Consider the following 14,588-nt stretch of genomic DNA (forward strand, 5'->3'; position numbering starts at 1 on the left):
TATGCCTGCCCTGCCTCTAGCAGGCAATATATGACTGACAGATTAGATTTTAAAACACATTTATTACAGATATGGATGATTTAATATAAAAAAAGAATTAGGGTTGCATGTTTAATTTGCAAATGACTTTTGTTATTCAGTTTTTTATGTCCGAGTGCAAGGTCTCCTCTAAAATCATGTGATGTTTGCCACATAAACACGGAAGTTGAACATTTTTCACCACACGCAAAGCCTAAAATGGTGGATTTGGTTCATCCCTTGTCGTTATGGAAGAAAATTGGATGTTGAATATATTCCACCACACGTGATGCCTATAATGGTGGATTTGGTTCATCCCTAGTCATTATGGAAGGAGAATTGATGTTGAATATATTCCACCACACGTGAAGCCTATAATGGTGGATTTGGTTCATCCCTAGTCATTATGGAAGGAGAATTGATGCTGAATATATTCCACCACACGTGAAGCCTAAAATGGTGGATTTGGTTCATCCCTAGTCGTTATGGAAGGAAAATTGATGCTGAATATATTCCACCACACGTGAAGCCTAAAATGGTGGATTTGGTTCATCCCTAGTCGTTATGGAAGGAGAATTGATGCAGAATATATTCCACCACACGTGAAGCCTAAAATGGTGGATTTGGTTCATCCCTAGTCATTATGGAAGGAGAATTGATGCTGAATATTTTTTTCACCAGACGCTAAGCATAAAATTGTGGATTTGGTTCATCCCTTGTCGTTATGGAAGGAGAAGTGATGTTGAATATATTTCACCACACGCAAAGCCTAAAATGGTGGATTTGGTTCATGCCTGACGAAGGGGTACGCCCCCGAAACGTTGCTTTTTGAATAAACACGCAGGGGCTAAACCCTGCTTGCACTTTACTTGTTGTGCTGGCTGAAATATTTTGACCAGATTTGGTTCATCCCTAGTCGTTATGGAAGGAAAGTTGTTACGTGTATGGCCAGCTTTAGTCCTTGAACAGACCTAGGAAGTAAGGAACTGTTTGGGCCCACACACAAGCCATTAAGCCAATAAGGTGGTCAAGATTACAGAGTGGCTGATAACTTCAACAAAATCTTTATAGGTCATACTCCACATCAGGCAAACTGTATGCAAGATCATCTATTTATCTTTAGCTTTTTATGTGACAGGTGGTCTGCCTGGACCCATCTTAGTGCAAGTCACAGAAGTGCACAAAGGTCACCACAGAGCGTGCACTCACACAATCAAGCCTTTGCCGAGCAGAAGCTTCCCCACATTGGGAGTGGGGGCTTGACCTACATTTCTGACGGGGGGGGGGGCAGCCCCAGTACTCCATAAAGTACATTCCCCAGCCAGATGGGTAGGAATAAAGGAACAGTAGAAAGATGCTAAGTCGTAGTGGGCAGATTACAATAGTACAGGATCCTTTAGTTGCCCTTTAATATCTTCTACCTAAATGCAAAGGTTTCAAAATAAAAAACCCAGTTGAAAACCGCAAAACAGCCATCGGAATATATTATTTACTTTTAAAAGCAAATGCCAGGGTGAGAGATTTACAAGGTACTAAACAGGTAATTCATGTTTTCAGAAAGATTACCTGTTTGAATTGCTTTATGGCTCTATCCAAATGTAGTAGAAAATAGTTTTATTGCTTTGCTGGAAGTAATTGAACAGGACGGGCTGCATGCAAACGGCACGGAGATAAGGAAAAAAATAACATGTTTGTGTGCAGCGGCAGCGGAGGCGATGGTCGCGTTCATTATGGGATGTATTGCCTTACAAACTTGTTGTACTCGTAGGGCAGATACAAAGGAAACGGCGAACATTTCTGGGGAATATTTACATTGTCATTAGGCTTTGATGTGAGACAATTCCCTCGGTGTGGTACTGAGACATGATGGGTGGGGAATCATTACTGAGCAGCTGTATAGGCAATAAGGCCCAATATTGGGTTTGTGAGGATTCCTTGCTCAGGAATTAAGGTGGCCATACGCGAGGTCGCCAAGCGAGCGGATCTTCTCCCGATATTCCCACCTACGGGTGGGCGTTATCGGATGAATTTAGGCTAATTTGGTCATTTGGCCCTGGGGCCAAATGATTGAATTATAACGACGGTAATAGGCGCAGTCGGTTCGAGGACCGCATCAACAAGCCGATGCGGCCCCCTATCAGACTAGATTTTTTAACCTGCCTGATCGATATCTGGGCGATTTCAAGCCAAATGTCGAGCTGACCCGTTGTTGCTGCCTCTACACGGGCCGATAAGCTGCTGAATCAGTCTAAGGGACCCATATCGGCAGCTAGAATCGGCCCGTGTATGGGCACCTTTAGTTATTTAATAAAGGGAAATATTTATTGTTTATTATTTGGCATAATCATTACCTTTTCATTAGTTGTGCAGCTAGAGGTAAAACAGAATGAGATAGAAGATAGGCACCTTGGCATATTATGGGATACATCTCCCATCTCTGGTGTCTCTGTTGGACAGCACTTTCCTTTTCTACACAAGGGGTATTGAATCTGAACAAAAGAGTGACTTATTTAACCAAGGAATGCTCTGGATACAAAGCCTTATTCTCCCACCTAAAAAGTCATGAATCCTCGCTCCGGCTGAAAGAGAGACCCCTGACTAGGCACAGCAGGACCGCTCAAATCTGTCCACCCTGTGGGGAGGAAAGGGGACAACAAAAGCCTTCCTCGGAGCACTCTCTCTGCACAACGGGCCTTTCACTAGAGACGGAGGAGTCTTGCTTTGTACAAGTCTAAATTCCACTAGAATAAAGGCACCAGACCTTAATAAACCCATTGTTGTCCTATGAAAATCCAACGCAGAAGGAACCTGCTTTATCTGCCTGATTCATTCTTTTCAATGGCACATCCCGATTTCTGGTAGAAGGAAACAGATTCCCTACTGTAAACTATAAACAATAAAACGATAAAACCCCTCTCGCTATATCTATGTGCCAATTGCTTGACATACACTGTAAGATTTGCTCATTTGGAGAGGTCGCCAAGTGAGCGGATCCAGGGTCAGACTGGCGGGTGCAGGGCCTACCACGGCTCGCGCACCCCCAAAGGTAAGCATCCCCTGCAAGGGCCCCCGCCGCAGACCCCTAACCCCCCCCCGCTGGACATCCTCCCATGAATGCGGAGGGGAAGAGATCGGCGGCAAGGGAAGCGCCAACAGGGTTGGGTCTGGGCGGTGTCCCGGCGGCCCAGTCCGACCCTGAGTGGATCTTTGGGCATAGACGCTGTTGGATCAGGGACCGCACCAACGAGCCGAAACAGTCCCCGATCCGGCAGAAAAATCAAGATCAAGCCAAATGTCAATCGAGGAGGCCTGTCGTTGTGCCCATACACGGGCAGATAAGTAGCCAATCAGTCTAAAGGACTGATATTGGCAGCTGAAATCGACCCATGTATGGTCACCTTTACTTTCCCTTTAAAACAGTTCTCTGTATCCAAAGCCAGACCAGGCCTACAGAACAACAATGTTGAATTGTTAGTAGAATGTACTCCGTTATTATAAGACCCAGCATGTAATGGCATTTGGCGCATCTGCCAGACACAGATTATTGAAATATTTGTGGTGAGTGATAAACATGTGCATTGAATTGGATAAATACCTTTTCTTTTTTTAAAAAAAAAAAAAAGTATCTTCCCAAATTTCCTGTTGCGAGTCTGTGCCAAACACTGTCAGATAACAGAAATGCTCTATTTCCTGTGGGTTTTAAAGCCATGAAGAGAAAACAGTAGGACAGACAATGGGGAAATGGAGCTCTAATAAGGAACAATGCAATTAGTTATTAGGGAGAGTAATGGGCAAATGGGCCACACATGCAGGGAACAGTTATCCAATTAACTGATTTGCAGCCCCTTGTTCTGTATGGGCCCCCAGGCAAATGCTTTTTAAACCATCATCTACTGGTCCAAATGAACCGCCGTTGCTCCATTGATGAGAAAGGGCTAAAAATCTGACTCCAAAGAGTATGTGTGTGTACAGTATCAACAGCCAACAGGAATCATTATTATTTTTATTTATATAGTGCTTTATAGACATTATCTTAGTCTCTGCACCAGTGAAGCTTACGATCTAAGCACCCTATCACATTTACACTTACTCATTATAGAATGGAATCCACTCAAGGGGAGTGAAGCAAGTTGTACATCCAACCCAAGTTGGCCTTGTGTATGGTTAACTTTAAAGGAGAAGGAAAGGTTAAATCACTGGGGGGGGGGGGGGGGGGGGGGGGGGGGGGGGGGAGCGAAATGTTACGCACATCTCAGTGATTTTAATCTGACCTGATACCCCATGTTAGCTGAAAACCGCACCGGCCCAGGGTACTCCTGAGCAAATACAAGCTCCGAACTCGGTCCATCCAGTCCGAGCTGGCAGCTTACAGACTTGTTTCCAAGAAAGGGCTGTGATTGGCTATTAGGTAGCCCCTATATGGACTGGCAGCCTACAGGAGGTTTTGTTTGGCAGTACACATGGTCTTTATGCCTTCAAACCAAGAATTCAAAAATAAACACCTGCTTTGGGGCCTCTGGGAGCAACATCCAAGGGGTTGGGGAGCAACTGGTCTATGGTTTTATAAATGGCCGAGTGCCTATATAGGAAAGAGAGGGATGTTCCTACGAACATAGAGAAAAATACGAAGAGAAATTTGCTTTATAATGGGTAATTAGCTGCCACATCACAGCTGCCATTCTTAGGAGATACCAATCAGGCAGGTTAAAAGATTTAGTCGGATCGGGGACCGCATCGGCTCGTTGAAATCGTTTGGCCCTGGGGTGAGTGTATACATCTAACCGTACCGACCAGTAGCGCCAAGAGTGAAAATGTTATTTAATGTAAGAATAAAACTGTTGTAATTGGAAAATCATGATCAAACCATTGATATTCAGTATTGTTCTTATTTGCTAGGGAATTCCCACCCAGAGCATTCAGGATCATGTGAATAAGGAAACCTCCTATTGTTCCTGCACTTTAAATCCTACTTTTGTCAGCTGGTCCCCCTGTAGCCCCAGTGCAAGGAAGCCTCTATTGTTTCTTAACTGGAAGTAAAACGGAGCAAGCTTGGGCAGCTTTTCAGGCTAAAAAAAAAGTCAAGAGCTCAGCAAAAATGATAAAATAATTCATCCAAATCTGTTTGAAGGATAAACATTTACCAAGATGGCAATTCCAATCTCTGTGATAAATCACCTGCAGAAATTCCATTTGCTGAAAGTTCTCCTTCACACGACAGCGCGAGAAAGGCAAAAAAAGTGCGATTAATTATGTTTAATGTGGTTACAATCCGCATTGTCACGGTTCGCTGGAGCAGTAAAAAGAGAAAAACCCCCCTCTTTTCAAACAGTCATGTAAGAATAAGCCCGGGATGTGGGAAAAAAAAAGTAGGGGGGGTTTAGTCATTTATAATAAATTAGCCAATTTCCTTCGTGGTAAACACACGGCAGCGCAGGGGAGAGATTACGGGGGGGATCTTCAACTTCAAATAAAGTCATTCAACTCTTATCATTGCAGTAAGGTTTTATTTTAAAAAAAATACATATTTTTTCATATAAATACCTTTAAAACTAGGTCCCTATTCTCGCAGGGCAGCTATACACGGGCCAATAAAAGCTGCCCTTCCAATTCGGCAGCCATGTTTGGGCCTTCCCTACCATTATCTGATGAGAATTGACCAGATATCCATTGGGAAGGCTAGAAAATTGTGTTAGACAGTTGGTGCATCGACGTAGTCCTCTCCCAACGAGTCTCCCTAGGGCCCCGTAATGATTTAGTTGTTGGTCCAGGGCCGAACAATGGATTGTTCCAACTTGGGTGAGCACTTTGGGGTAAATATCCACTCGTTGATGGCTTTAAAGGCCACGCATACATCTTTTTTTGAAGGGCACGTAATGCCTACACTACTCTCAAAGATATGATGCTATAATACAGGGGTCCCCAACCACCAGGCCCAGGAACGGTGCCTGGCTGTGGTAAACTGGGCCACCTCTGGTCCCAATTAGCTGTGATCCCAACTCCATGACAACAGCTATGCGAAGCCCAGGAAGCTTTCTACGGATTGAGAAAAGGACCAAAGTACTTAAAGCTCCATACTAAGCGTCAGGGGATGTCACCACTTAGGTGGGAGTAAGTAGGGCAAGGGGGCTGGGCACATCTAGTTTCAGGGAAACAAGCTCAGGTCTCCCACTGATTTTGTATTATGATGAGCTGTATTATACCCACCATCCCTGGTCCTTGGAAAAATTGTCTTGCTTGGAACCGGACCATGGTGCAAAAAAGGTTGGAGAGCACCGCTATAATAAGTAATATTGCTTAAAAAACTAGGGGGATGGGACTTCGTTCAGAAAGGGAGAGTGTAGAGTCAATAAAATCAATCAAAGATCATGCGCGGCATGTCTGGTAGTGAAACTAGATTGTAAGTTCTTCTGGCATAGGCACCGATATATTAGCAACTAGACACCCTAGGCAGATTTTGCCAATAAGCAGAACTTTTTTTTCTCTAAGGGGCAACTGACTGGAGGTTGATATCATGCTGGCTAACGTCCTTAGAGGCAACTAGTGACCCAGAACCGGCCACCCCTGACTCTTTGATGTTCCCAGGCAGTGGAATATGCTCTTTACTCTTCAGTGCATATTACACCTGCATAATAATATCCTACCGGCTTCCACCTCCCTGTTACTCCGGTCCAGTGGGGATTCAGTGCTCCCTATTGTGATGAGCCACTCGCGGGCTGTTTCTGCTTGACCACACCCAGCTCAGCCTTCCCACAATCACAGGTGCAGGGATGCTCCGGTTTCCATTAGCCTGGTTTCCCCTCCCATGGGAACAATACCTATAATACTGCCCAAACAGAATCCCTCTGTCCCTGAATAACATGAATAATACTTAATACCTAAATTATCACATATTAAAGTTCTTTGTAAATCAAAGTGCTACTGTCTTTGCATTGCTGGTTCTGAATTAGCAGATGCTAATTAACGGACCTCTTTGGACCTATATTATTTAAAAGAACCCTAAATAATATACCACTAGTAACTTATAGACTGAACTGATCCGAGCACCTTTGCACTTGGTCTACACATTTTTGGAATGATTTGCCTTTCTATTCTGATACTCACCACCAATACAGTATAAAATATTCCTGAATGTTAACATAAGAGACTAAAGAAAACTGTCATCATTTTCATGTGGATTTATTTTTTGTGGTTGTTTAGATTTTTGTTCAGCAGCTCTCCATTTGGTATTTTAGCAGCTCTCTGGTTGCTAGGGTCTTATTTACCCTAGCGACCAGGCAGTGGTTTAAACGAAAGATGGGAATATGAATAGTAGAGGGCCTGCATAGTATGTTTTCATTAACCGAAGTCCCAGTTTTCAAGATTTATGTCATTTTGATATAACAAACATCAAAATGACTTGTGGTTATATCTATCCAATAATAATTGGCTATCTTAGTTTTGGGACTTGGATATTTTGTTACTAGAAAATTTATTTCAGTCTTTCAAGATGTCACCTGAGTTGGCTTGAGACCAAAAAGAATGCTGGGATTGGAGAAAATTAATAAAAACTTTGATTATATATCTATTCTACTATAATAATAATAAAATCTGATGAACTGGCATTTCTCAAAGGAACAGTTCAGTGTAAAAGTGAAACTGGGTAAAATAGATAGGGCAAAATAAAATATATTTCTAATATAGTTAGTTAGTTAGGCAAAAATGGAATCTATAAAGGCTGGAGTGGGCAGATGTCTGACATAATAGCCAGAACACTACTTCTTCCTTTACAGCTGTCTAAGCGGTTAGCAGTCAGTAACCAATCAGTGACTTGAGGGGGGCCATATGGGACATAACTGCTCAGTTAGTTTGCTTTTGAATCTGACTGCGTGCTGGTTATTATGTTAGACATCTGCCCACTCCAGCCTTTATAGATTCCATTTTTGCCTAACTAACTATATTAGAAATATATTTTATTTTGCACAGTCTGTCTATTTTACCCAGTTTCATTTTTACACTGAACTGAATTTTACACTGAATCTCAGATTCGCTCAGATTTGAGCGAATCTGAGAATACTTTATCAATCAGAACAAGGGAAGACCTGAGATTATGCAAGACAATTCACCGTGACTACATGACAAAATAGGCAATAGCAGCACAATTCCGCCCCGAGGCCACAGCAAGAGGCAGCATCAATATGACACAAACAAGGCATCCGTTTGTAAAACGTGGAACATGTTGAACCCAAACAAATAAGACGCCTTTCTCAGGCCATAATAGAAATAGATATTTACATGAACGTCCAGCTTCAAAAGGACAGACGCCCTGATGCCGGTTTCGCTAACGGTCCGACAATCAGCAGCAGACTGGCTTCAAAGGCGGGAATGTCACCTGACTGGTTCCATTAACACTTCGATGGCCAGAGGGGATAGAGAACCCGGCGGAGATACTTAACCCCGCAAAAGCTTCTTAGACTCACAAATATAAATAAATAAATAAATAAAGAGTCATATCTTGGAACTTCTGTTAATTGGTGCCTCCGGGCTCCAAAGCCAGTCTGGTGAAATGGAAAAGCTTTTCAATATTGTGCTTAGCGTAAGCAAGGGCTAAATGGAAATACGAAGGTATGGGTAATATGCTATTACCCTATAGCAAGGACAAAGTCACCAAATGGGCAGATCTTTCAATATACCCACCCAAGGGGGCCAAACAATCAAATCACAACAATGAGAAAAGGAGCCGTTGGAGCAAGGACTGGATCAACAAGCCAATGTGGTCCCTGATCCAACTGGAAAATCAAACCAGAGAGATTGAAATCTGCCCAATTTTCAGTCAGAAATGGGTCGGGTAGACCCGTCAGAGGGCCCCACACACGGGCAGATTGGGGACCCCACACACGGGCAGATAGGCTGCCAAATTGGTCTGAAGCTTAAAAGGAACAGTTCAGTGTAAAAATTAAACTGGGTAAAATAGACAGACTGAGCAAGATAAAAAATATTTGTAATATAGTTAGTTAGGCAAAAATGTAATCTATAAAGGCTGGAGTGGGCAGATGTCTAACATAATAGCCAGACCACTACTTCCTGCTTAGAGCTCTCTAACCTCTTAGTTAGTCAGTGACTTTAGGGGGCGCCATATGGGACATAACGGTCAGTTAGTTTGTGAGCACGCAGGTTCGATTCGATAGCAAACTAACTGAACAGTTATGTCCCATATGGCCCTCCATCAAGTCACTGATTGGTTACTGACTGCTAACAGCTTAGAGAGCTGAAAGCAGGAAGTAGTGCTCTGGCTATTATGTTAGACATCTGCTCATTCCAGCCTTTATAGATTACATTTTTGCCTGACTACCTACCGTATATACTCGAGTATAAGCCGATGGTGACTTTTTCAGCACATTCAGCTGAAACACTTGGCTTATACTCGAGTATATACGGTTACGGTATATTGAAAACATGTTTTATTTTGCCCAGTCTGTCTATTTTACCCAGTTTAATTTTTACACTGAACCATTCCTTTAAATCTGCCCGTGTATGGCCACCTTTATCAGCCAAATTGCCCAGCGAACTTACCCACACACAGCGAGTGCTGCTTGTTCAAGGGGTAATGTAATGACTGGTATGAATGTTGCTTCATGTCCAGCAACCAACCAGCAGGCAGTATTTAAAGCTCTGTGACTGGTTGTTATAATTACTAGATATGGGACAAAATTTACAAACTATAAAACTAAACTAATATCGATTAATAATAACTACTAGTCAGTGCTGAGTATGTCACTGGTCCTGTATATGATAACTTTCCCTTTATTTTACCTTCCTGCCTCATAAAAACTTCTATCTTTTCGTTTGTTATATATAAATAAAAAAATGTCCAGTACAAAAGCTCAAACCGGCTGGAGTCTAATCTTGAGGAGAAACACGTTATCTGCCAAGGTGCAGGATAGAGCACGATTGTCTGCACACTGGTAAATGATACCGGGTTACATTGGGCCAACATTCATTTGCAATAGATGGAGTTTCAGGATGTGCCGTCCCCTCCTTCAAGCCTAGAGCAACACATGAAATTAAATCTGATGATTTTCTAAACACAATTCACTTTGGTTCTCAAAGACGACAGAGATCCGACAAGATAAAAATGTATCCTAAATTTATATATAATTCCGATTATCCGTGTCGCTGTTGGCTATTCGTACAGCACCCTCATTTGAGAAATAATGTGCTTTGGTGTACTCAGGTGAATGTAAACATAATTAAGCTGAAAGAGAATCGGAATACAGGTATGGGATACCTTATCTGGAAACCTGTTATGCAGAAAGCTCCGAATTACGGAAAGCCTGTCCCCCATAGTCTCCATTTTAATCAAATAATTCAGAATTTTAAAAAATGTTTTCCTGTTTTCTCTGTAATAATAAAACCGTACCTGTACTTGATCCCAACTAAGATATAATTACCCCTTATTGGGGCAGAACAGCCCTATTGGGTTTATTTAATGGTTAAATGATTCCCTTTTCTCTGTAATAATAAAACAGTACCTGTACTTGATCCCAACTAAGATATAATTACCCCTTATTGGGGCAGAACAGCCCTATTGGGTTTATTTAATGGTTAAATGATTCCCTTTTCTCTGTAATAATAAAACAGTACCTGTACTTGATCCCAACTAAGATATAATTACTCCTTATTGGGGCAGAACAGCCCTATTGGGTGTATTTAATGGTTAAATGATTCCCTTTTCTCTGTAATAATAAAACAGTACCTGTACTTGATCCCAACTAAGATATAATTACCCCTTATTGGGGCAGAACAGCCCTATTGGGTGTATTTAATGGTTAAATGATTCCCTTTTCTCTGTAATAATAAAACAGTACCTGTACTTGATCCCAACTAAGATATAATTACCCCTTATTGGGGCAGAACAGCCCTATTGGGTTTATTTAATGGTTAAATGATTCCCTTTTCTCTGTAATAATAAAACAGTACCTGTACTTGATCCCAACTAAGATATAATTACCCCTTGGATGCAAAACAATCCTATTAGGTTTAATTAATGTTTTATTGATTTTTTAGTGGACTGTAGGTATGGAGATCCAAATTACGGAAAGACCCCTTATCCGGAATACCCTTGGTCCCGAGCATTCTGGATAATGGGTCCTATACCTGTATATGAGAATTATTAGAAAGGACGGTCACTTACCTCCATTGCCAGAGCCGCAGTTTGTTGGTCGTAATGATTCAGAAGGTTCGGCATGAAGGTGGAATTATAAGGAAGGTCCTGACACATCCTTAGTGTGATTGGCTCACAGGCAAACAGACTGTGCCCCATGCTTTTCTGGGCAAGTACCACCGATAACCAAAGACAGGAAATCACGTAGGCAGCCATGATGGGAGAATGCAAAGCCACATGTGCCCTTTAAGTGCCAATGTCCTACGTCCGAAGGTTTCCAAGTTTCATTGACTACGGAAATTTCAGTAACCCCCGTGCAGGAGAACAGACATTAGGAATAAACATATTTCTTCTGTCTTCCTCTTCGCTACAACGGACTTCATCTTGTTGCTATATGGTATCCAAGGATGGAATGTAAGCTCTGTTGCCCGTTCTTTTAACCGTACTCCCAAACAACTGTCTCCATTTTAAGGTCCAAAAGCCCAATAACCTACAAAAAAGCAAAAGATAACCATTTATTAAATGATATTACTAAGCTACAATAACAACAATTTAATCTGTGTTACGTAAAATACATTAAGGTCCATTTGTTGAGCTTTATCTCCCTTTAAAAGGGTTGTTCGCCTTTAGGGTGAAGACACACAGAGCTACTGGTAGCAGCTACTTGTCGTGGCTACTAAAACAGACAATGCTGATCATTTACTGATAATTGTCTCTACGTGTGTTTTAGCAGAGGCTATTCTCAGTACTGTCTATGGCAGGGGATTTTTTGGCATAGTAGCCGTGAAAAAGTAGCTGCTACTAAGCAGCTGTGTGTGTCTTCACTCTTGAATTAACTTTTAGTATGATGAAGAGAATGTTATGCTAAAACATTTTGCAATTGGTCTTCATTATTTATTATTTACAGCAGCTCTCTAGTTTGGAATTTTGGCAATTATCTGGTTGCTAGGGTCCAATTTAACTTAGCGACCGGGCAGTGATTTGAAAGAGGCAGGAATATGATTATGGAAGGGCTTGAATAATAACATAAGTAACAATGGCAATAAAAATAGTTTTTTGGGCTGCCGGGGTCAGGGACCCCCATTTCAAGGCTGAAGGGAAAGGCAAAAGGGGTTATGAAATAAAAGGCACTAAGTTTGCCCAGGAGCAGTAACCCATAGCAACCAATCAGTAGGTAGAATTTTTTGGTCACTTGTTTAAAATAAAACTTCTTATTGGTTGATATGAGTTATTGCTCTTTGGCAAACTTAGTGCCTTTCATTACATATGTGGGAAAGAATTCAAAAACTACAAAAAATTAAGACCAATGTAAAAGCTGCTAAGAATAGGCCAATCTATAACATAATAAAAGTTAACCTGAAGGTTACGTTTCATAGACAATGGTGTGGACCCTCTGTAGTTCGATTGTCAGCTCTGTAGATTCTACTATCTCTCTTATACCCCTCTGGCTTCCAGATGAACACGAATGTACCCAAAAAGTGACCCTGTAATATAAACCCCATTGGCTAAGTTTTCACCAATGAGTGACACGGGGTCACTCTGTAATGTGAGCGTTATGCAGACGCAACTGACCACACCTGGTGTAGGCCTTAGGCTCACCTGTCCGTTTAAATGATAAGTGGCATATCTGTATTACGGGATACCTGGGGCCCAACTGTCTGTTAATAATAGGCTGCATATCTGAATAACTGCTCCCCTCAGGCTCCCTTGTGGGTGTCTCAGTCCCTGCACCCAATGACAGAGAACCAGCACCCTTGTGCCCTTGGACTGGACAGATTGTAATGGTCCTCAATACATGGGAGCATAATCATTTGGATATCTATGTTTTGTTCTTGCGTTGGATGGAAACTACTGCACATAAACCAAAAAAATTTGCTTTTTTGCAGACTTGTACATACACGCCACAAAAAGATGTGGTTTGGAAGCAGAGCAACAAAGGGTGAAAGATGATTAATATACGTCCATGAAAAAATCTATTTCAGTGCCAGAGGGCAGCGTAAAGGAATGTGACGACCATGTAAAGTGCGAATGGAGTAAGGGTTCCCATGTCTGTCCATAAGGGATAAGTATGGGGATTGTATGATGATATAGAAGCAGCAGAACCTTCAGGCGCTCTGCCCACTCTTCAACGGTTGAAAACAGGATTCCCATTAAATAGCGCCAAATTCACGCAGGGGGTCACTGTGCCAAATTCACGCTGGGGGTCACTGTGCCAATTTGATGCTGGGGGTCACTGTGCCAATTTGATGCTGGGGGTCACTGTGCCAATTTGATGCTGGGGGTCACTGTGCCAATTTGACGCTGGGGGTCACTGTGCCAATTTGACGCTGGGGGTCACTGTGCCAATTTGACGCTGGGGGTCACTGTGCCAATTTCACACTAAGGGTCACTGTGCCAATTTCACATTAAGGGTCACTGTGCCAATTTCACACTAAGGGTCACTGTGCCAATTTCACACTAAGGGTCACTGTGCCAATTTCACACTAAGGGTCACTGAGCTTCAACTATTCATATTGTTACCAGCGTTTTAAAGGCAGCCATACATGTTACAACCATCGGTTGCAGGAAAGATGGCTAGTACCCTCAACTAATGTTCAGGGCTAAATCGTTAGATATGGAGGTAGAAATAATAGGAATTTTACCCCTATCTGATGATTCATCCCTAAACGCTTGCTTTTGCTTGGTCGCCTTCAACGGCACCCTATCAAAACTTTCTGTCCCGTCCAATAAACAACACAACCAGTAGCCAAGGCTTTTGCGATATTGGTCTCGTCAGTCACCATACATGCACCGAATATCATACAAAATCTTGTTTCATTCGATAATAATGGTGAGTATGGCCAGCTGTACAGATCCATTATGTCTTTGGCACTTATTGGACTCTATGTATTTGTTGTGCCTATAGAAAAGGGCAGCTGGCAAAACAAGAAAAAACTTGACCAAAGTGCCGTTTTGACTCCAAAGACGAAGCCCATCACAGGCCGAGATGACAGCTGGCATAGAGAAGTCTGAGATTACAAAAGACACATCAGAAAGTCATTTGTAGTGTATATAATTTTTGTCTGCATGTACGTTGCTGGTAATTGCACACTACAGCCCTGCTTGAATATGTAAGGAAAAGCTATACCTCGGTATGAGTCCTTGTCGAAGAGCCAAGGGCTACAATTCCACTCGTCTAAGGTTACATGTGTTCTTTCAAACCATAAAAGCTGACACAGTGTACAAATGGCCCTCTCCAGGCAACATACTGTGTGTACTGCCCTAGCCGCAACAGCAGATCGAGAAATGCACGTTTCTCATTGACTAAAAAAAAAAAACAAGAGCTATTGGAAAAATGTGTTCCAAGAGCTTGCAATCCATCCTATTTTTTCATGCTGTTTATTGGCAGATACATTTAGACTATAGATCACAGTCCCTAGTTGCCAATGCC

At 42.2% G+C, this 14,588-nt stretch overlaps 1 protein-coding gene across 1 annotated transcript in view; it reads right to left on the reverse strand.

The window, feature by feature from the left end:
* The window catches only part of fzd3 (frizzled class receptor 3), a gene marked incomplete in the record, with an annotated part of 52,126 nt that overhangs the window by 31,876 nt on the left and 5,662 nt on the right, over positions 1-14,588 (reverse strand). Inside the window, 1 exon segment of the mRNA NM_001129910.1 lies at positions 11,189-11,648. Within this exon segment, the coding sequence (NP_001123382.1) occupies positions 11,189-11,374 (186 nt within the window).

The sequence above is a fragment of the Xenopus tropicalis genome, chromosome 5 (assembly GCF_000004195.4).
Source record: "Xenopus tropicalis strain Nigerian chromosome 5, UCB_Xtro_10.0, whole genome shotgun sequence".
Classification (NCBI taxonomy): domain Eukaryota; kingdom Metazoa; phylum Chordata; class Amphibia; order Anura; family Pipidae; genus Xenopus; species Xenopus tropicalis.